Source organism: Balearica regulorum, chromosome 20 (genome assembly GCF_011004875.1).
Source record: "Balearica regulorum gibbericeps isolate bBalReg1 chromosome 20, bBalReg1.pri, whole genome shotgun sequence".
Taxonomy (NCBI): domain Eukaryota; kingdom Metazoa; phylum Chordata; class Aves; order Gruiformes; family Gruidae; genus Balearica; species Balearica regulorum.
Genome location: NC_046203.1, coordinates 3,206,724 through 3,230,538, shown reverse-complemented (window position 1 = coordinate 3,230,538; position 23,815 = coordinate 3,206,724). Strand labels below are relative to the sequence as shown.

The 23,815-nt window shown below is 42.2% G+C and overlaps 1 protein-coding gene across 7 annotated transcripts in view; it reads right to left on the bottom strand.

The window, feature by feature from the left end:
• DAB2IP (DAB2 interacting protein) overlaps nucleotides 1–23,815 on the bottom strand; it is a 239,885-nt gene that overhangs the window by 159,234 nt on the left and 56,836 nt on the right. For 2 of the 7 annotated variants that reach the window (XR_012838497.1, XM_075772546.1), the window contains exon 1: nucleotides 770–1,136. The exons of 2 other annotated variants lie outside the window; for them this stretch is intronic. Coding sequence is in view for 4 of the 5 variants with exons in the window: in XM_075772546.1 (XP_075628661.1) it covers nucleotides 770–911 (142 nt within the window). In the remaining variant the exon portion in view is untranslated. Of the gene's footprint in view, nucleotides 1–769; nucleotides 1,184–23,815 lie in introns of those variants that run through there. 3 more of the 7 variants (XM_075772553.1, XM_075772547.1, XM_075772545.1) reach the window with 3 other exon arrangements.

Genomic DNA, 23,815 nt, shown 5'->3' with positions numbered 1-23,815 from the left:
CTGGAAGAGAAGGCCAGAATACCTTATTTTAAAAATGCAACTGGGTCAGTAGCTGCCTGAAGTAGAATAAATGGGCTGCATGAGTGAGTATGCCCTAAAGAAACATTACTCTGTGGACCTAACTCCTGCTGAGGAGGACAAATAGGCCCTTTTAGAGCAGGATTTTTAAAAGCCCAAAGTGATTCGGGAATACAAGTCCCATAGGTTTCTGCAATGCCTCAGGAGCACAAACTTTAGGCTCTTTTGAAAATCCTACCCCTAAACTGTGCTCAGCTTTGTAATTTCAAAACCCCTGGTGATACTCGGCTCATGCAGAACAAGAAGTGCTAGCAATACATCTTTGCGTATAGATAGCATCTCTTAATCAAGGATTTTCAAATCTCTACAATCATCAATTAGGCCTCCAAAAATCTCAGCTAAAAAAGTAGTTACCTTAATTATACAAATTGAAAAAACTGAACCACAGATAACTGAAAAGACCGGGTTAGTTACAGTTACCCAGGGTGTTAAAGCCACGGTAAGGAACAGCACCCAAGCCTGACTCCCCCAGCTAAGCTCTTAAAATTAAACAGTCCTCCCTCCCCAAACATGACTGCAGCACTACGCAAGCAACGGACCCCCCGTAAAGCTCGGTATACGCCTCGCAGGGAGCAAGTACACTTACAAATACTCGCACTGGTCATTCTTATCTACAGTAACGAAGCTACCTGTAAGCAACAGCACGTATGTCTTTGCACTGTCAGTTAAAGAGAACTGTTGTTGCAATTACCCCTACTAAGCGGCCTGTTGCGGCTCCGGGATCTGCTTCGCTGTCTCTGAAGTCGTGACCTCCGGAGCAGTCGATAGTAGTAAGACGGTCTCCCAGAACTTTTCCTGCTGTTCATTGACATTTTTCTATCTATTTTACACATGCACACATGCAGGCACAGGTTCACTCTCCCCTCTGGCAAAGCAGCAACAATTCCAGCGTTTAATTAACTGGCGGTTGGTTCTTTGGAGTGGAAAGGGAGAGGGGGGAAGAGGAACTCTTCACTTTACACATTTAAAAAGAAAAACAACAAGAAGAAAACATAAAAATGAGAGAGAGGAAAAAAAAAAGAACGCGGCACCAGAGTACATGTCTCAGCTGAGGGAGGACTCGCAGCGAGCAAGATAAACTGTACTAACAATTCCTGCCCCAAAAAAGATAAGCCTGCAGGAGTTGGAATAGGAAGCCAGACTTGGCCTGGGCTCTTGAAACGTGAAGAATAGGCTGGAAGAAATCCTGGACTGGATCCTCTCCGCCGGACAGCAACATCTGATCAAGCGGTACTGGAAAAAATCAACAGCTCGCTGCAGGAACACGGCCGGGTAGCCTCGGGGGCCAGCTCGGTTCTACCTGCCCCGGCCATCGGATCATGTCGGAGATGAAGTTTCAGGCGGCTCGGTCTGCAGCAGGAGGCATCTTTGAAAGACGGGGTTGGGGAAGGGTATAATGATTTCCTGGCCATGGGACACATGTTAATAATCATCATGGAGCAAAAGCCCCGGAAAATAAAGTGAAACTTGAGAGGGGAAAACTTTAATTAGAAGTTGAATGAACAGAGCTCCAGACTTCCCTGGAGGCCCATTTCCTTTCAACATTCAAACTGAGTTATAGCACATCCCACAAATTAGAGAAAGAGCCTATTTACCATTTGGGTTCTGATGGCAGTGAAGATTCCGCCTCCGGCTCATATTGCTCAATAAAATTACATTTCAATGGGCAGAATTAACACTTTAAGCCACGGAGGAAAAAGAAAAGAAAGAACAGAGTCTAACCAGATAAAAAATTTCACTTCACATTTACAGTCTAAAAAGGTCAGAAGTGAATTGTCCAGAATCCTTCATCTAAGCTCCTTCCCTCGCCTGCACAAAAATCACTCTGAAGGCAGAGTGATAGACAACATTTCAGAAAACCAGAACAGTGGCCAAGAACTTAACGCGCTGCCACTTCTTCTCACAAGTTGGCAGATAACAGCAAAACCTCATCGGAGTGGGATGAACTGCAAAATGACATTTGCACAATACCTCTCTGCATTGTGTCCTAGTTTTGTCATTTTTCCCAGACATTTGTGCAAATTTATCTTCGTGGTGGCTTGTGAAGCTGCAGGGCTAGGTGGGCTTGGCTGAAGACCAGCAGGAGCTTCTTCAGAAGTCTGAAAGCTTCCCCGGATTATACTGTGTTGTACCTTCAATAACAAGAGGCAGAAACTCTCAGACTTCAGTACCCTCGCCACAACACGAGTCCCTTCCCTACCACCAACCATCCACCTTAATTTTTGCATTTCATAAACTTGTGCAGTCATGGAAAACATCGGAATTCTACAAAACCTGTATTTTCTTATTTACACGAGTAGCAAACCCATGATGTTTATCAGCTGAGAAAGGCCCTTCCAGGATGAAAAAACCAAGCCTCGATCTTCAGCAAAGTCCATGCCTGGTTTTGAGGCCAGACGTGAGGAATTCAGCCCAGGCAGGGAGGAATGAGCCAATCCAGAGGGCAAGGACAAGTTCAGGTCGGGAGGCAGATCCCAGCTGGACACCAGGGGCTCCCTGCCCCGGAGGGGGATGCTGCACAGGGACCGTCCTCCGCTTCCACCCCACGTTCCATCACTCACCAAATCCCACATCAGATCCCAGCAAAAAGGAAAAGGCTTCAGTCACTGAACATCTGCCCTCTTCTTGTTATGCAGATATTTTTTTTTTTCATGTTTGGGTAGATTAATAACCAGAAAAATACAGGAACAACTATAACCTTTTTCCAGATGACCAGAGACATCCTGCACAGTTGATTCAATTCACAGAGCTGAGAACATGTAGAAGACAGTGATGGGGAAGTCTGAAAATACTGAGGTTCAGTTAAAGATTTGCTATAGACACGAAGCCAAATATTCCGGTGTCTCTCTGCATTTTTGTGTCTTAATAACTGAGGTGGTACCTCTTAAAAGAATCTTTTACAATGACACTTTTATCACTGGAAATGTCTTTAAAACAGCCTATCCAATTTATTTTTCCTTTTGTCATTCCCAACAGCAAAAAAAGGCATTGATAGAAATGGAAGTTTTAACAAAACCGTTTAAAAAGCTCACCCAAACTCAGACAATCTAAAAGGGAAAGATTCACGTGGTTGGTTTTGCTAAATTGGAGCCAGGTGACTCATCCTCAAACCACCTGGGATGCGGAGAGAGCCGGGCTGATCCCCCACGTCTGCGAGCAGGTGGAAACGCTCAGGAGATGGGGAGGACGGGCCTGCCATCACTGCGCACTCACCCACGGGTACTTCAGCATCTGGTCCACGTTTAGGGATTTTTATTTTTAATCAACCTAGTACCTTCAGAAACATTCATATAGGTGACCATAAAACAGGTGAAGTTAATGAGGGACTATAAACTATCATGACAAGAGAAAGCAGCCTTACTATAAAAGCATTAACGGCCGGGAGTTTTGTTCAAGTTCGGCCAGCTTGCCTCTGTCTCTCTGACTTCAACAATGTTTTTGAAGGCTTTAAGTTCAGATGCTACACAGCAGCAGGCAACAAAATGAATGACCCATCTGGGAGGGAATGTGACTGGTCTGGACCTTTCCAATTAATCCAACACTGCTCTTTTTTTGTTTTTTTCTTTCTTTTCTTTTTTTTTTTTTCTTTTTGAAAGCCACATTCTGATACAAATACTCTTTTGTGTATAGCGGAATCTATCACTTGCAAACGTTAGAAATATTAACTGCTCTGGAGGAAAGCTGACAACATTAAAATCTGTATCTCTAAAGTAACACATCACAGTCTGGCTGTTCCCTCCGGAAAGCAGAAGGACGAGCTCAGTCATGGGTTCTGCTCAATCTCTCAGTAAGAGGAGCAAATGGAGCCAAACATAGCATTGATTTTTGGGGTGTTAACTCCTCCTCCCCAACACCGCACACAAACCTAACCCATGAAATTAAATAGCTACCAAACTGTCACATCTCAGTAAAACAGCCACTTTGATACACTGTTGAGCTGTAGAGGATACTGGAGCACCCACAGCTGACCTGGTGCCACCTGCCATCTACCTCCGTTATCCTGCCATTAAGCCTTCTTAAAACTGCATTTATTTCACTCCTTTACCAAAACTAACAACATGTGAATGAATTTTAAATTACCACCAGAATAAGTTCTGGGATGGAGAGCTACACAAACATTGGCTTGTTTGCTTTGACATCAAAAGGAGCAGGCTGTTGCCTGAGGCTTTGCTCAGCTATAGCTGGGTCCAGGGAGGCCGACAGAAGCCGTGCCTCCCCAGCGGCTAACACTTGCCTTTTTTATCATTTGTTTATTGCTTTGTGCTGGGAAAATAATGACGGCACTTCAGAACGCACGTTCCCAAGGCAGCCCCTACCATTAAACCTCTTGCTTTCCCAAAGGGCTTAAGAGGGAAACAATCATTCCTCTTAACTCCCTCTGATTTTATGGCAAGGAACTTGAATTCCTTATTCTGAAAGTGAAAGTTTCTGGGTGTCCTGGTTTCAGCTGGGACAGAGTTAATTTTCTTCCCAGCAGCTGGTACAGTCCTATGTTTTGGATTTAGGATGAGAATAACGTTGATAACACACTGATGTTTTCAGTTGTTGCCAAGCAGTCAAGGACTTTTCAGCTTCTCACACTGCCCTGCCAACGAGCAGCAGGGGAGCAAGAAGCCGGGAAGGGACGCGGCCAGGACAGCTGACCTCAGCTGCCCAAAGGGATATTCCAGACCACAGGATGTCATGCTCCGTATAGAACTTGGGGGTGGCCGGGATGTGGCACGGCTCAGGAACTAGCTGAGCATCAGCTCCGCATGGTGAGCAGTTGTGCTGTGCATCACTTGTTTTGTATATTCTTTTATCATTTTTATTATTATTCTCTTCCTTCTCTGTCCCATTAAAATGTCTTTATCTCCACCCATGAGTTTTACCTTTTTCTTTTTGATTCTCTTCCCCATCCCATGGTGGGGGAGTGAGCAACCGGCTGCGTGGTTGTTTTAGCTGGGTTAAACCACGACGCTGTGCTCTGCCAGCAGGGCCCAGCCCAGCCCCAGGAGCTCTGTTTGTACAGGCACGAGGACACACTGATTGCACACACGTAATTAATGGCCTCTGAATTCAGACTACCTTCTGGAAGACAGCAGCTTTAGTAATTTCATTTCAGTTTCCCATGCTTTTTTCACAAAGAAGTGAACTGAGGCTTTCAAAGTTAAAACAACCAAACAAGAAAAGGTTTTGCCTTGGCCGGTAGAGAGAGGAGTGGTGGATATCAGCTTAATTCCTAAATTGCATCGGGTCAATGAACTGCAGACAGATCATCGAGAAGTTGAAAAAAATCAGACTGCAGCCCAGATTTCCCTGTCACATGTAACTACACTACCTCCAAAGCATGATTATATTCCTTTCACAATCTGAGGCAAAAGGAATAGGGGAATAATCTCTACAAAATATCTGTCGTTTAAAACATAAGAGAAATATAACAGTGTTCTTGTCAGTGATCCTAGACACTCTCAAGACTTGCCTGCTTGAATTTGCTTACAAGTCCATTGCAGTCTTCAGCTCAGCGCACTATGAAGCTGGAAGATTTCCAGGCTTATTGCCTCAAGGCTACCAGGGATACATCAGCTCATAGGCAGAGCCAGAGAGGAAGGTAGTTTCCTTTGTGTAAGGATAACTTCACTTTCCATTCAGCTGCACCCATACCAAAATTTCCAGTGACATTTGTTTGAAGACCTAAAAAGGAAAGTTTCATGCACACAATTAAAGGTAAACTACTTCTTTTTAATATTATAATGGGAAACAATGATTATTTTAAGACTACACATAGACAAATTGTTTTCCTTACCACCTTAGGTGGAACATAGCAGCTTTTTGATAGCCTCACAACAAAGTGGTACACAGAGTTGGGATCAACGGGAGAAAGAAACGTTTACATTAAATTTAAGCATATAATTCATTGCCATCCGTGTACTGAATGGTGTCATAGCTACCAAGACACTATGGAATACTCTTGCTCTCCGTATGGTGAGGAAATCCAAATGTAAATGGAAAGTAGTCATTACACATAATATAGATATTTAATGATATTAATGAGTAGAAAAAGCAGTGCCACATAAACAAGGCAAGAAGAATAACCTGCATCTGAAAAATTTAATATTAAACAAGCGTACAGGAGGTCTTACAGAAGTTAAATCAGGACATGAATTCTTTTAGCGTTAGTGTCCCTTACATACAGACAATTACTACTGTTTACTGTCATTATGTTTATTATATGTTTACTATGTCAGTGCCCAGAGATGCAAAAAAAAGATCAATGTCACATTGTTTTGGGACCTACATACACCACCAATTACGAGATGATTCCTTGTCCACAGTACTTCTGATCTAACTAAATGCACACACTACAGCACACGCCACAAGCGTAATAATTACCATGCCCATTTCATGAATGGCGAAGTGAAGCCCTGAGTGATTTATACAAGGTCACGTGGGAAGGCTGCGCAGAGCGAGGGGTATAGCCCGGATCCCTTAGTCCTTGCCCAAAGGATTAATGGAGCTTCCTCACTCTCGAGACAATCCCCTCATGACGAATACGTATTAAGCATAATAAGATCTTTTTTTTTCTACAGTGTCTTTCATCCAGCAGAGCACAGATGCTTTTGCAAATACTTGTTCAGCTTTTTAATGTACTTAAAATATACTAATTTCCTCTTTTTCATTCAGGTTAAAAAAAAAGCAAAGGAAAGTGCCCAATGTTAAGCAGGAAAGTCAGTTGTTTGGCTTCTAATAAATAATGTCCTCATTTTAAGAATGTATCACCATATATTTAAAAAATGTGAACAGAAGAGTTTGTCAAATATCACGCACAAGAAAAGGAAGCAAGAGAAATAAAAGTAGAGCCTAGGAATTCCACCTCTAGTTCCCAAGAAGTCTATGAGCAAGCGGAGTTTGGGACCACACTTGCTTTCTGCATACAGCAAGCAGCTTCTGGATAGTGGGAATTCAGTACAACATATCGGCTCCAAATCAGTGCGGAACAGGCAAACAGGAGGTCGAGAAACACGTTATTCATTGTGCTGGAAGGACGTGTAGAGCTTTGGGAAAAACACGGAGTGATTCACATAGGAAGGGCTGCTCAGTCCCCGGACACGTTACAGTAACGCCAAGGAGAGTCAACGTGTCTGAGAACTGAACGGGAGACGCTTCCTGTGCCCCGCAATGGACTCTGTACTGTGAGGCAACGGGGAAGAAACACACAGCCTGACCTCAAAGCACAACACGTTTCCTGACTACTTCCCAGTCGAACAATAGAGCTAAAGAACATAAACTTTTTCAAATCAGCTTTCAACTAGCTGGGGAAGACCAAAATAAAATCAGTTAACTTACTCTAAATTTATTGACATGTATTCCCAACGATAAAGAATACTCTACACAGATAACTTGGTTTATGACCTGACTGGTAATGATGCTAAGAAAATTTAGAAAGTCAAAATCCATCTAAGATTTGTGCTATGATTTCCATAGACCTAATGAAGTAATTAAGCACACGGAGTCCAAGACAAATTGAAGAAGAGACTTTTACCAGAATCAAACATCCCATGCCTCAAAACAGCCTGCTGCTTTAAACAACGCAGGAGAATAAAAAACATGACTGTAAAATCTCCATTGTATAGCAAGAATTCCCATACGAGAAAGAAAAATCTTGTACAAACCCCCACATCAAACAAAGCTCCTCAAACATAAATGGGAACTGTACAACAAACAATTCCTAGCATCATGTGTCTTCCATGAGTAGCTGCTGGGAGGAAATATTTGTTTAAAGCTGATTATTCTTTACAAAAAAAAGTTACTGCTAAAATAAAATGCTAACAATGATCCATTGAGTGATTAACGGAGTAACTTCAGCTCTGGGTTTCCAAAGATCTCCCATTTCCTTCTCCAAGACAAAATCACAGCAGTTCTCTGCTATGACCTCTGTAAGCTGACCCACGGGGCTTTCCGTGAACTCAACTTACAGCCGACGTGAATGTATTCATTGAAACTCTTTTACTCGTTCCCTGCGTACAGTTGAGCTCACTCTGCTATTTAGAGGGGTCACCTAGCCAGCCAGACTAAAACAAACACATTTCCTTTTAGCAGAGGGATCCCGCCATAAAGAATTCCCTCTGACAGACGACACCCGGCGCAGGAGGAGCTGTGCAACAGACACCCAACACACCGCGTGCCACTACTGCTCAAGACTCAAGGGATTGTTTTACAGCAGGAGAAGGAAGAAAGTTGTCTGGATTGCTCAGAGATGATTCACTTCAGTCTCGTAATACCACCGTTTGGGATTTTTTAATTTACAATAATAAACAATGATGGGAATTTTTTTCCCAGATTTGTGCTAATATTAACCACGACGTTTACCACACAGTAGTGCAATTTTTCTCCGTGCGCTTTTTTTGGTACTATTATGATTATTTTAAAAATAGCCTCTTTGTTCAAATGAAACAGGAAAAAAAAAGTTTTGTCAAAATTTTTTAATTATTTTTTTCAGTTGGAAACAAAAGCACTTTTACATTAGTGCCTACCACTTTTCTAGAATAGTAAAAATGGGAAAATTGGCTTATTTACTGGGGAAAAAAAAAAGGAAGATATTCAAGATCCTGCAAATCTCACGTTGCAAATTTGAGGGGAAAAAATGAAACATTGCAAAAACATCACAGCATAGGAAAGCTGTTGTTTATTTTATTTAAAAAATAAAATGTCCTTATCTCGTGTTTTTAACCACCTTTTAAACAGCTCATCTATCTTGCTTTCCAGAAGAATGTTGGCTCTGTGAGCTGCCTTCTCTCCACCTTGTCACTGTTGTGCAGGTGTGTGAGATTTCCTGTGAGTGACGAGGACTCAATACGTGCCCAATGGGTAAGATTAAAAAGATGGTTGGAGGACAATTGACTGAAAAGCCAATGTTTTCTAAGGCAGCTTTGAAGTGAAACTTGTGCAAGACAGCAAAGCTCCACAGTTCCCAGAGATCAAACCAACCACAGCATCCCAAAGTTTGCACCTTCCAAGTTCGGCTCCGGTCTTTTAGCCTTTCTGAAGCCATCTGACATCCTGACCAGATGCAGCCTCTATCATCCACAGTAAATAGCAGAGACATGCAACGTGTTTGGTACAGGAATCACAGAATAGCCCAGGTCGGGAGGGATCTCCAAAGATCATCTGGTCAAACCTTTTGTGGGAAAGGGAACCTACATGATGGATTTTTATGACCAAAGGAGACTTAAACATTGTAATAGGTAATGCAGAAGACAAACCGTCAAAGACAAGTACTGCCGGTCAAGTCTGGCAGAAAGGAGCTAGCAGACTACTCTGTGCCACTGAGGGAGAAAGTACCGAAATTCAGAAATAAAGAGTGAGGTCTAACGACTAGTGAACAGCTTGCATGTGGAACTCTGATATTCAGTTATTATTACAAGTTATCAATGTTAATACAAATAACACATTCACATGCTGCTCCCTACCTATGCAGACATGAAACAGATGCTCATCTTTACTTTCCTATCTGCAAATTTAAATTAAAAAAAAATCATCAACTTTAGATTAGGAATCTAGTTATTACATGTAATAAAAATTGTTGTAATAAATTATGTACTATGCATTAACCTTGATCAAAATATTCATATAACAACAAAAAAAAACCCTCCTAAAAATATTTTTATTCTTTGTATTTCAGTATTAAACTTGCTGTTGCGTTGCTGCAGGGAACAAGTTGATAAAAGTCTGGCATCACTGGCTTCCTACGCCAAATTTATTAGTTATTATTAGCAGGAGTCTCAGCTATTTATTATCTGTTCTAATATAATGGCTTTCTAATGTGGCATCCTAAAATGTCAGAAAAAAAGAACAACCTTTCTGAAAGTTGCTGCAGGGCATCACTATCTTTGCTTGCATGGAAGTCTAGTCTGTTTTAACTCAAAGTGGGGAGCAGAAAAGGGCTTTGCAGGTGTTAGAGTAGCTTAGTAACTCACTGTGTGCACTAACAACATTTCCTTAATCTGAGGAATCCAGTTTGCTCCAAGGGAAGCAGACCCTCTTGTGCTCACCTCCCGATGCGTAGCTGGTTCCAAACTGCGATATAAGGACACGAGATTCACACAGCAGTATGAATCAACACTTGGGGTGTTCAATCTCATGATAACATCACGTTGAAAGCACCATCTATGTTGACAAGTGAAATGAAAGATTAACTTGATTACACATGCTATGTAAAACTTACTTCCTGATTAATTACTAGATTAGACACTTCGAATTCATGCTTAAATGCCTGATAATGATCTTACGCTCATATAACAAATCACTGATTTATATACACACAATCCAAACTTCGTTTGTCATGTGACAGATTATTTTCTTCCTTTGCTTGCCACATAATTTGCAAACTACACTACAAATATAGTTGCTTCTTGGCAAGAAGCTTTTTACTTGCTTTTTGGCATCAGATTACTCTTCCAAGGAATATTTTGGCAAGTATGTTCTTTAGCCACCTTCTTCATCAGGCTTATACAACAGTGGATCATAGAAAACACCATCTATTTTAAAAGAATACCCTGATAACAAGTTAAAAAAAATGAAAATGTAGCTATTGTTTTTAAAGATTGGTTTACAAAAGCAACTGGAAATCCTGCAATCAATTTTTAAATACCATTGTGAGCGTCATTTATTTTAATTTATGTTCTTCCTTCTGGCACAACAACACAGTGCTGGTCTGAAAGAAGTTCATGTCCAACTTCAGCTGACTGCAAAAAGTGAAGACTCTCCTTAAAATAACAGAAATATGAAAAACAATCTCAGAGCAATATCAGGGACGGGATGTTTTTCAGTGTGGAACTTCAGTGAAAACAACTAACATCTCCAGTCCCTGAGCTCTGCCAAGTCACCATCCATCCCTGCAGATTGTCACATCGCTGGGTCTTCACCTCAATGACCTCACAAGCCCTGTACAGAGAACTGGTTGATAAACTGATAAATGAAACTCCAAATAAAAATGTTAGAAAACACCCAGCAAGGCACACAGTTATTCCTGCCAAATGATGACGTAATGCTCTTCTATTGCGGTATCAGTTCAAACAGAATTTTTTCTGCTTATCTTCCTAGTTATTCATACAGATGCTCCACTCACAAGAGGAACTCTCTAGCCTACATTTACCCATTCTGCTAATAAGCCCGTTACATTTTTAGAGGAAAAAACCTACAGCAAAAACTCTTCCTACTGAATGTACATCCTTTCTTCTTCTAACATACTCTCTTTACTGGGTTAACATGTCTAACTCTTTCCTCTGAGACCCTGCAAAGGGGGGTATGACAATGACAGATTGTCTTCATGGTCCTAGTACATCCACGTGGCAGCAGTCTGGGATGATCTGGTTTACAGGGTTTATACAATTCATTAGTCAAAATGATACACTAATGCAAAGAAGGCAAAGTTTTCTGATGCCTGTTTGGTGTTTTGTTTAAAACAGTTGGGTCTCCTCAAAACACTTCTCCTAGGAGACACAAATAATAGCTCCTAATCGATAGAGCACATGCTTGCTCATGAACAGCAATGCAGGAATCGTCATAGCATTTCCTTATTCTCCACCCTAAAAAAGAACTTTGTTCTTGACCTCTGGGCTGAACCGCACAACAGGTACTTCTGAAGTAAACACTTAACTCTTGAAAAAGAGAGCTAGCACCCAAACAGAGCAAAGAACTGATCAATACTGGTGATTGTTCATTAGGAGCACTCTGCACGCATTCATTAGATTCTCATTACGGAGAAGAAAATGCAAACGCCTGCTACAACTCAAAACGCAAGATTTCAAAATGAGTTCTACAAAGACTGAAAAGTTCAATGTGACTTTGATAAAACCCACACCTGAGTCTGCAGCACGTGAGCAATGCATAGATACATACATCACAGCAGAAAGAGACCCCCAGACTGTCCACTGCCTCCACCCGGCCCCTGCGGGCTGCTGCTTCACAGCTGAAACTACGCAGTCAGTCTTGGTTAATCTCAGTCTAACTCCAAACTCTTCTTATCTTTTTCTTTCTAAATCATCCCCAGGACAAGACTAGAATCTCTTTTGAAATGTAAAGGCTCTATAATAAAATTTAGAAACAACATATGGTGCAAATATCAAGCGTGAACATCTCTTCCCATCTTGTACGTTTCAAAGACTGTGCAAACAGCACTTTTCCCTCGTTTTGATCCTGCAGCCAAAATGAGTCATCTGTGAACAATTACGGCTCTGGCAGGGGCCTGACTGTTTGAGAATGAAAGGAAACACTTTATTATTGAAATGAACAGTATGCCAAGCCAAGAGGCGACTGCAGAGAAATGTTAAGAGTCCTTTGTCCTCCTTCAGCCAGCGAAATCGAAAGCAGGGGATGCAGCACCCTTCTCTCAGACGCCCGGTAACACCTAATTTCAGCACAGGCAACGCAAAAGCATACGGAAGTGTGAGCTGCGGAGATGAGCGAGTATCTGCATGGCGGGAAAAGAAACACAGGGAGCCTTAAAGCAGGAGGCCTGGCTTGAGACAGCGTTGGTTATTCCTGGCTGAGTTCTCCCAGAGGAGTTGTGAACATATTAAAGGAACACACAGTCAGAGGCGACGGAGCTGAAATCTGAAACTATTAAAGGACATTTGTTGGGCGTTTAGTACTGGCTGAGTTTAACAGGCTCTTCTGAAAGGGGATGAAGGGAATCCCCCTCGAGAAAAAATAGCAACATAACAATTTAGTAGGGATACTGATCTTACTATGTGCAGCCCATTTTTGGCCTTGATACTACTATATCTGGGTTTGATGCCTACTGTTAGCAGGGGATAGGTAAGATCTCTCTGAAATTGTAAGGGTAACTTTTGTCACGTAGGCTGCACACGAAGAGGTGGACAGGGCAGGTGACTGGGTAGGTTATGGGTTTGAAGGACTTGGCAAATGATACAAGCAGGAGGTGATTTAAAAATTGGGCTATGAACTACATATGAGCAAGTAATTTCCAATGCATTCTCATCTTTTCTGTGAGCAGCTTGCAGAGGGAGGAGGAACAATATGGTTATCATCACCCAGAGCCTATAGCCTATTTAAAGACTGTTAAGGTTGATAGGATGACAAGGGAGAGCAGCGTACACAGAACTGCTAATGGAGGGTGTAGGGCAGGATGTCAGGGAAGAATCTGGGAAGAGCACAGTTTGCATTCTGAAATTCCATTCCAACCCACAATAAAAGAGATGTTTGAGAGTAATATTCTGCTAGCAGGACCACGCAGATCAGGACATTAGCTGAAAAATAGCCCTTACTGTTTCTGAAACTCTGAGCTTTGAAAACCTCTGGAACAGATTATACCACCATTACCACAGCTTGGGCAGCACTGATCCCCAAAACTAAGTAGTCTGGCAGGCCCGGTGCCTAGGCTAAGCTAGCGTGCTTTATTCCATGTTGAGAAAGCTGTTGAGCACGCAGGCTCTCCAGTATTAGGGGATTCTTGCTGGCCAAGGCTAAAATGCAAAACCCCTATGATCTTAAGAGGGGTAGAGAACATTTACAGACACTGTATTTGTCTTGGCAGTCGAGAGACACTTAGTAATCAGCCTTGGAAAAGGCCAGATCCTCCCTTCTTCAGAGATTCTGACACAGGTCAGGAACCCCACGCTCACTGTATTAGGCTAAATGAAGCAGACTCCAGAACTCCTTGAATCGAAGGGGTTTTGAAGGGTCCTGTTCAGCTCATTATACAAAGGCACTTTTGCTCCTAACAGAAGTCCTTAGGGTCAGAGGTACAGATTTCCTGTAGATCTACATCTAAACAAAACACTGACAAATCTTAAGGGGTAAAATATTTAGCAGCAATGCTCAAAACAGAAATCAGGAAGAGGAATTCCCCAAAATCCTCATTTCTTGCAATTCCATGAAGTGTCCTATGGTTACCTTTATACCGTATGTGTAATACTACACAGAAGGCATCTTGTTACAGCCAGAGTCATCTGGAATCTCATCTTGGCAGCAACCAGAGTGCTCTTTTGTTTAGGTCATGTCACTCATAAATCTCATACCATAACAGAGCTGTGTATAAATCAACATAATACAGGGTATTGCGAAGCTTTTGCCAAAGGTGGCTATGTTTTACTTTGCATTCAATTTGTCTTAACTCTTCTGAGCATTCTAAGTAACAAATAAGCCCTCAGAGTCCATCAATACTTTGACTATTCCAGCAGAAATTAGATAGTTACAAATTAAGCCATATAAACCAAAGACAACTAAACCGGTGTCAGCCTGTGCTGAGCAGACAGGAAAAACATTTGTTGTATACACTGCGCAGAGAACACGGAAGAAGCGAGGAAGCCTTTTCAGCTGAAAATGCCAGAAACCCTGAGTGCCCTGTCAGCACTTTTAAGCCTAGTGGAATGCTGCCATGTTCTGAAGATGGACCTGCATTCAAATACATCTCAGAGGGAAGTTTTCTCTACCACACCAGATTCTTTCATAACAAGGCAGCACCTCGAAAAGCGGCAACATACCTATGTAAACATACAATCTTTAATCTGGTCAAAGCTGTCTTCCCAGGTGAATTCCTTCATTACCACTGTGCCTCTAACCCAGCAAATGAACATTCATGTTTTCCTCTAAGACGCTCTCCGCGGTGTTTGTCTCCCCATCTGAACTCCCTGGTACAAGCAAGGGAAGACAGCGGCTTGGGTGGGCAGGGGCCGGGGCAGGAGCTGGCGGGGGCCGGGGCAGGGGCCGGGGCAGGGGCAGGAGCGGGCCGGGGCAGGGGCAGGAGCCGGGGCAGGAGCTGGCCGGGGCAGGGGCCGGGGCCGGGGCCGGGACCGGGGCAGGAGCCGGGGCAGGGGCCGGGGCAGGGGCAGGAGCCGGGGCAGGAGCTGGCGGGGGCGGGGGCCGGGGCCGGGGCCGGGCAGGCGGCTGGGCGGCCCGCAGCGCTCCGCACGGCTCTGCTGCCGCCCGCAGGAAGGACGGCGCCGGCTCCGTTGAAATCGCCGCTCGCCCCGTGCTCTCTACTTCGGGACACGCGTTTTTACCCGGAAAAAAAACCCGCCCTTGCCATGGAAATCAGTCCCCAGAACCCACATTAACCAAATCTAGATGTGGTTATATTTTCCCCCAAGATCTGTTTTCCCCTTAAAAACCCTTTTTGCAGAGCTTACAGAACATTTTTTTCTTCTCTTCTCCCCCACCCCCCCCCCGCCCCCCCAGAACTGAAACACCATGGCCAGGCCTCTCATACTTGTTATTTTAGCTGAATAAACTTTGCCTTTGGCATTAAAAATAGCCTAGGAAAATAAATACAAGGTCATACTCTGCAATTGCTGTGTACAGTCATTTTCATGCACAGATGCTAAAGAACATAAAAAAAAATTACATCCATCTTACTTGGTTGGAAACCCCAGTGAAGTATCCAAGTGAGTTAGTTACTCAAGGCTTCAACACTTTCAACTTAAAAAAACTCCCAAAACCACAAACCCTTCTGTTTTGGAATAATATTTAAATGAGATATATGCAAAGCAAAGAAATGGTCCAGGTGAGCCACTTACAGTACAGTTCAGAGTAAAGTCAGTGGCAAAACAGCAGATTTAAATATGCGTAGGCCTTATTGTGGTTGTTTTTAGTGATAAACTGAGACAGGCAGGTTCACAACTCACAGTGCTGTGTCTGAGGTAAGACTGACCAGAATTCACGTACAAAGAGGTAAAGCTGGGGTTTTTTTGGCTTGCACTGCATTATCTATTTTGTTCATGAAAAAGGAGTCAATTATATAAGATGCTGAGCAGTGTGAGGTCGAATTAGCAAAACTCTTACACATGTGTTTAATTTCAAGAATATGACTAGTCTCAATGAATTCTAAACACTACAGGTTTCATTACTTCCATCTGTAACAGCACGCGGTCCTAGGTACACTCAAAATCTCTCACCCGAATCAGTTCCTGGCCATGACGAAGGTTTTACAGCACTGGCTGGTAACTTTAACAGCTTTCCCAACCTTCTATTTTTTCCATGGCATGCTAAAAAGCATATGTGGACTTAATAATTGCTAATCCAATGACTATATTACTTTACTGCATACAACTGACTTAAACGTGCCAGCCACAAACAATCCCAGAGTCCTAGAACTGAATGTCTGAAATACGCCTCTGCTTTCAGAAATGCATAACTGGTAACTCAGTATGAAACACGTCCTGTGCCCAAGGTAGACCTTTGACAAGGGGTAGTGTGTGACTCTGAGACAAGAGCAGAGGACCAGAGATCTGAGTTACGGTGCCCAGCTCTTGGAGCAGGCTTCAGGGCATCTGTTCTCCCTACTAAAAAGGGATCAGAGAAGATTTCAAGCTCACCAAGAGTTATGCGGCTTATTGAGAAGGACTTGCTCAGTGTTTTGTGACCATTAGACGAAGCAGCTTCCGCTCTCAAAGTTATCTCCCAAATCCGCCGTGACCTTATGCCCATTCCCAGACAATTTTCCCCTTTTTCACTGAAGTGGCACGGAGACAAATCACACAGAACACGTTTTTTGGCACAGCCTGCCTTACCTCGCGCAATGTTGTCATTCACCCACCCTTGGGAATTACACTGACCCACAGCCCCTGCTTGCCCCTCGGAATGCACGGAGCACCTCCAAAAGGTGGCAAAGATGACTAAGAAAATCTCCCCAAGTTAGCAGGAGAAAAGGTGGCGGTGGAAGCTCCTGGCTATCTGCCAAGTCTTTCCACTCTGGTTTTTCATTTTTAGTTTCTGCTCTTTGCTGGAAAGTTTCTACTTATGCTCTGGTTGCCATGGCAACTGCATTTCTTGCCTTTCTTCTCTAGCATTAAATTTTTTATTTGATTTCCCTTCTTCCCAAGACATGACTTTCTTTTCCTTTTGAAAAAATAGAATTAAGTGTTCTCTTCTCTTTGGTTGGTGGTATTTTTAAAGGAGGTGAGTGAGACTTTACTCTCAATCTGATGGAGAATCTGCACATAATAGCAGCAGAGAGGTAATCTTCCAAGTAAGAATGTCAGGGGATTCCCTTGCAGAAAAGCCATTTACCGTAACTATCTTGACATGTAACAAGGTTATGAGATATAAGAGTTCCAGATACTGTGGAACCCAACATTTTGTAAAAATTGGCCAGTTGTTTTTATGAGACCAGACCCGGCCATTTTTTTCTACAACTAAACATTCTTTTTTTTTTTTTTTACTTGTGATTCCTGAGCAGTCTCAGGAGAATACATAACAGTTTAATGATTGTAACTGCACTAGGAATGTGGTCTTCGGTTCCAAACTGTAAGAGCATTCAAATATTTTCACTGACAACCTTCTCACTTGGCTGGGAATAGTATTAGGGCGGGTGGGAAGCTAAAGGGACCCTTCCCCTGTTAGTGGCTAATCATCTGAAGCAGTGCCCTGCGTATCCTCACGCAAAGTACACGGAGACATGAGGATACGCAGGAGCTTAAGCTAATTAATTTGTCTTGCCCATGCCATGTTGGGACTGAATTAATCTGACAACCTGAATTAATTTAAGAATGAAAAAATTCATCAGAATAGCAAATCTGGATTAGATCTAGTCATTTGTTTTTTCCAAGCTTTAGGTTTATCATAAACAGAAATAGTTTACATGCTGCAAAGCACTAAAATAATACAGGTTTTCATCCCATTTCACTATGAAAGATTCTCTCCACATCTAAATTCTCCAGCACGTTCAGGCCATAAACTGACCCTCCTGTACAGTTGTAGATTACAAGGTTTTTAGTCTTATCTCTCCTGGTGGGATTTCACAGTAAATTCTTTCAGGACTGAATAATTAAAAGAAGCAAAACCACAGCATTTGGCTCACATGGCAACACAAACAAATCTGTCCATGGGTGCTATCTTCTTTGCAGCACATGTGCACAGATTTACATGTAGGATTGAGGCTTAGTGCTCTGTTTGTTTAGATTTTTCATTTGTCGGTACCCCAAGCATAATGTCAATTATATAAAGACTGAAATTGGAACAACATTTAAGAGTGAGCTGACCTTATGATCATCCTAAATGATTTTATTAACCCCAGTTTGCATGTTTTAGATTTTTACTACTCCGAAGAAATAAGGAAAATGGGTAAGAAGTGAGGAGTCCTGTCTTCCATACTTGATTCACACTTCCCTCCTCTTCTTGAATTCCCTCCTCCAATGAATATCTAGGTCAGGAATTCACAGGATCTTATAAAAATCTGGCAATGTTCAGTGTGTTTGGCAGCCAAGCTATTTTAATTGTCAGATATTAGATGTATCTGCCAAGATCCGTGTTGTAAAATCCCATTACAAGAGACACTGTGCATAAACTCCCATCGATTGGCTTAACTGCAGGCCAGATCCCCCAGTTCAAGCAAAAGTCAGGAGAAAAGTTTTACATAGCTAAGCATGGCCTCCCTGTTTTCTTCCCTTTAGTTGACAGGATTAGGGATTCAAAGAACTGCTCCAGGCATAGCCCCCTAAATTGCAGCCATAATGTGCCTTTTATGTGGCTATGGAGAGGCTTCATGTCTCCACTCTTTGAATTCCCAGAGCGGGGATTGATTTAGACAGACAGCAGCTTACTCAGCTGCTGTACTGAGGCGAGAACATCCAGGCAGCCCCTTGCTCATCTCCGCTTGATTTAATGATTTGCTGGCCAGACTACAGAGAGCGTTTCAGTAATTCATACACCAGTACGGTGTGATTTGTTGGTTGCTGTTCCACATCTGTAATTGCAATGAGAAATGCTCATCAATCATTACAGCTTTCTAATATAATGTTTTGAGATACAGCAATGAAGAGGCTTCAACCTGGCATATCTTTTTGAAAACATTCTAATCTTGCAAATAAAGATCGGAAAGCTCTCCAAATGACAAGCCTTAGAAAGGCTGAGCGCCGTGCACTGCAGGTGCTCGCTGACCCTAAGGCGCATAACCACTCCCTCAATTCAAAGAATGTGCAGGGGTAAGAAGAGGCAAAAAGTAAGATTTGCTAGTCTTCACTGCTGTGGTCATTAACACCAAACTCTCATGTCACGGAATCAAAATACTTTTGTTGATGTTGCTGATCTGATGAATTCGTTGGTATCAGAGGATGCTCCATTCATCCTACTGCACTTTCCCATTAAATACAATCTTTCTCCTTTCTTTCTGTATTATACATCATATCCAGCAAAGAAGCTTTCTAAGGATGAAAGCGCTGACTTCAGTGGCTGTAATTCCTGTTTTCGTCTTAAATGATCCAGAACTATAGTTTGACAAGAAAATGTCCTTTTCACAACCTCTGTATCTGAGCTATCTGATCACCATTACAAATGTTTCCTCCCCTCCATGAAGCGCAGCCTGAAAATCATCATCAGTTAGTCCCCAGTGGGACAACAGAATCCCTGTGGGTAAAACGCAAGACTGAAAGGGGATTCCTGCGTAGCTGCACTCTGTATCTCTACAATCCCTATCGCCCTCATTATTGCCTCGGCCAAATTTTAAAACTTTTTTCTAACTGTACTGTTAGCCTCACACCTTCCCAATAATGTCCATATTTGAATTGCTCTCATTAATTTCCTGGAGTCTAACAGAACACAATCTTAACACAATTTATTGAGACGATTAAAATTCCAAAAACAAGCTTCTCCGTGCTCCATAAAGCACAGCAAATTTATTTGCTGCAGTCAGTAAAACTCTGCTGCCTAAAGCTGTGCAGTAACTCAGCAGAGCTTGAGCAGTAACTGCAGGACCCTTAAAGCTGCGCATTTCAGATAATCAATTAGAGCGGTGTTTAGACCCTTGGGGGCCAGCTGCAGGCAGACCACAGCTTCAAGTGGCTTCTACACCTGTAGAAGCAGAAAAAAAGATTCAGAAAATAAAAGCTGGGCAATAGTTTGGAGAGTTTATGGTTAGTCTGTTGTGTTCAGCTGGTAGATACCACCTTGCTGTACTGAAGACTGGTTACCAGCAGTGGCTTCCTGAAGTCAGCATAGTCACCTTCAATGTTCTTGTAGAGAACTCAAAGAAAACTGTAGCTGCTAAGGTTCACCAAGGAACAGTTAACTAACAGGGCACCAATATATTTAATACGCACAAAATACACAATGGAGAAGCTCTGGGTTTTCAAATGAGACAATGTGGTCAATTGACAGGAGCACTAAGCTGTCCTAGGAGTGGTCTGCTGCATGATGGAAGTCATTCCATCTGTGAGGTCTGTGAGGGCTCCTGGGAGCAACGCTGGCAAGCTCAGCATGCTCTTAGATTCACTCTGCTTAGGAATTCAGTGTTATTGGGATTCCAAGACGGAAAATACAAAAATGCAGTGCGTGCTAGAAAATGTTCCTGTTTGAGCAATGGGCCAGCAGTGTCTTTTACTACAATTTTTTGAATGTAACTTCAGGAAGGTACATTAAGAAGTATGCAGGTTACATAGCTGTCATTTCTACCAATTCTACCAATTATTCTACCAATAACTGTGATCAATTTTAAAGCTGTACATTGATATGATGTAGTATCTTAAGTTTTCTTAACCAAAGACAAAATAGAATGGATTTTTCATCTACCAAATAAAAAAACCCACCCAGCTGGAATCATTACAAATCTGTAAAAAGGCTGCAAGCATTTGGATACACCACACTCAAGCCCTAATGCATGTATTTATTCAATAAAATCACTTTATTCAAAACAGATCACCAAAAAATCAGCTTGCATTTAGACTGCCTCAAAAGAGAGGTGTCACACTAGAGATTTTTCCAGTTACTTATAAAACAATCAGTTCTTTAAAGTTATCTGTCTTTGAGAGGTAATTATTGAGTGAATTTAGAATATAATTAGTCTGAATACCAATAAACTTGTATTGTACACTGAGTAAGCACTACAGGCAGGTGATAAATTGCAAAAGTAACGCTACACCAGAGTTTAACTTTCTGCTGAGTCACCCTTTACTGCTCCAGCATTGTACGAAATAGCCCCTGCTTTCATTACTAACAAAACACAGAATTAATTACTCAAAATAAAAGAAGTCTTGAAAATGTGCCCAGCCAGCACACCATGCTGGCTTTTGGCTTTTTTCCTCCCTTTTTTCGCCTATAAGGGAACCTCAGACCCATTGTTAGTTATTTCTCTGAAGTCAGCTGCACTACACGTAGGTTACTTCGAGGTCTCCTCTATTCCCAAGCGGGTGTTTATGACTTGCAGACTACAGCAAACACTCTAGTCACAATACTCCTACCAAAATGCTTAAAGTGATGGCCAACAGCACTATAGATCTAATTTCTCTGACTGGATTATGATAAAAAATAGTTCAGTTTTGGAGATTCAGTCAGGCAACGGAAATATTTTAGACTGGGATCCAGATCCTTCAAATGTGTAGTGCTGGACTGGAATTCTTCAGGGACTTCCAAGCAATTCTGCTCCAGCTCAAACAAGAGAAATCCTAGGCTTGTTATTATTAACAGCTGGAAATCTTTATTTCCCTACTCTACAGTAAGAAGGATTCAGCTTCTCCCTGAATTTCATCTTTATAGAATATGCAAGCTTTTGCACAGAGGATAGCTGTGCACGGTTTCATCTTGGCAGTTCCCCAGACGTTTGCTTCAAGACATAAAGAAATCACACCAAGTTTCTAGGAAATTTTAGATCAGGTCACATTTTTGTTACTCCCCGGACAAACTGAGGCAGGGCTCTGACAGTAGGCTACCTGCATCCTTCTCTTCTTTCAAAATAACCTTGTCGTGAGCGGGACTAGGAACAAGCCACGAAACTCCTTTGGAGAAGTACAAACACAACCTACGAGGTTTCCACCAATTCACGACCCAGTGTATTTAAAACCTCCTGGGCAAACGTCCAGCCCTTTTGGCAGTGCTGCATTCATGTAGAAAGAAAACACAGGAGAAAGAGGCACATCCAACAAGCACAAGAACCATTCAGCGGCCAAACAGCTGCATGCCAAGACCAGGACTTTCTCAGCAGAATTAATTTCTGGCCTGGCCGCTGGCAGCACTCGCACTGCGCAGCCCTGGGCTTCCCGACAGCCCTGAGCACAGGCTGGGAGCCCTGAGACCTTGCCTGTATCTTTGACAAATAAGCTGTATGGCCATAGGCAAGTCCATTAATCTTGCTGACCTTTAGTTACTGCTTTGTCTGCCAAGAGAATAACTCTTTCTCACTTTCTAGAGTGCCTTGCTAGCTGTGGATGAAAACAATTATGCAAAGAGGAGGGTTTGGATGTTTTTTCTAATTGGCAGAGACAGTCTGAAAGGTGCCTTATCAACCTACCAGCATTTTCCTGCAATACCTCCCTATGTAAGAACGTATTTGGTCTGCCGAGATACTGGAAAGTCAGCTTTAGGTTCTCTGTGGCAAAGCGTGACAGATAATGAAGGTAGAACTTACAGCGTGGGTTGAACAATCTCATGTGAAAAGATTCTAATTGCAGAGGTACAGTATTAGCTAAATTTTATAATCACGGCATTAATTTTTTTTTGCTAAGAAAAGCAAAGCCAAGATGAGGATTGGCTCCAAAGATTACACAGTGTGTGGTCTTCGCATTTGAAGAGCTCTGCACGGCACTCACTCATGTTACATAAATTACTTTAACAAAGTTAGATTCAGAATAATATTTTTAAAGCTAAGATCCGCAGACGTTTTTGCAATCACCTGGGTACAATCACCTCATTCACAAGAACTAGCCATAAATTATGCTAATCAGTGAAACATTGAGAAGATGAAGAGGGGTTTACTGTGTAATTTTAAATGGATTCCCTATGAAGAAAAAAATTGAGGAGATATATAAAATTATAGAATTTCAGTGAACATCCTGTTTAAAATCTAACTTACCTGTTGTTGCATGTCAGTAATATAAAAGTTAAAGCACTATGATCAGGAAATTTAAAACATCATTTTTATTGTGGGGCTCCTTTCACCTCTCCACAGTCATTAAATATAATGCTGAAAGGCTTTGCCGTACACAGATGTCACCTTAAGCACCGGTCCTGACCACTCAAACGAAGCCTAAATGAAGTGGCCGTAATTTTGCTCTCAGGATGACAGCCCTATCTCTGAATCAGTCCCGCTGTCTATTACATCTTACCATTACTCTATCTTAAAAATAAACCTTCTTTTGTTTTGTGTGGTTGGTTGGTTTTTTTAAATAAAAAGTTAAACACCACAATGAGATACAGGTTTGACTTTACATCCTTTGGGGGATGCTCTAGCCTACCTCTAATGTATATTTCAATTGGTGGCAAATTCCAGTGCATTATTCATCTAAGACAGCACCTGCTGAGCACTTGGTACTCCTAGGAAGCAATAGGTGGTAGAAGTATAAAATATCATTATTTGTTTAGTTTGTGCTTCTTCCTGTAACACCTGGTATGTCAAAGCAGAACATCTGACTAGCTCTCATGACTGAAGATCTTGCACATCAGGTCTGTAACCCTGTTTTATGGAGAGCTGGCAGATGTTTAACTTCAGAAGCTGTATTTCCACCTGCCCAACACCACGGGACCTTGTTTGATCACTGCTCTCACTGCCCAGAGGGCATTCCTAAGTAAGTTCCCAGAAATGAGACGAGCACAGCAAGGGAAGTAGCTGACTCTGAGGTGATTTCCCATATTTCAACTCAGGTTCCGTACTGAAGTAGAAGGGAAGCACAAGAAAGGTAATATTCCACATGTTTTTAAACAAATCACAGGATTTGAAGGTGAAGTACAGGAAATCCCGTATTAGGTGTGACATCTGGCAACTTTTCTTTACGGATGGATGATGAGAAGTAAGGAGGAGCAAATAACTTCT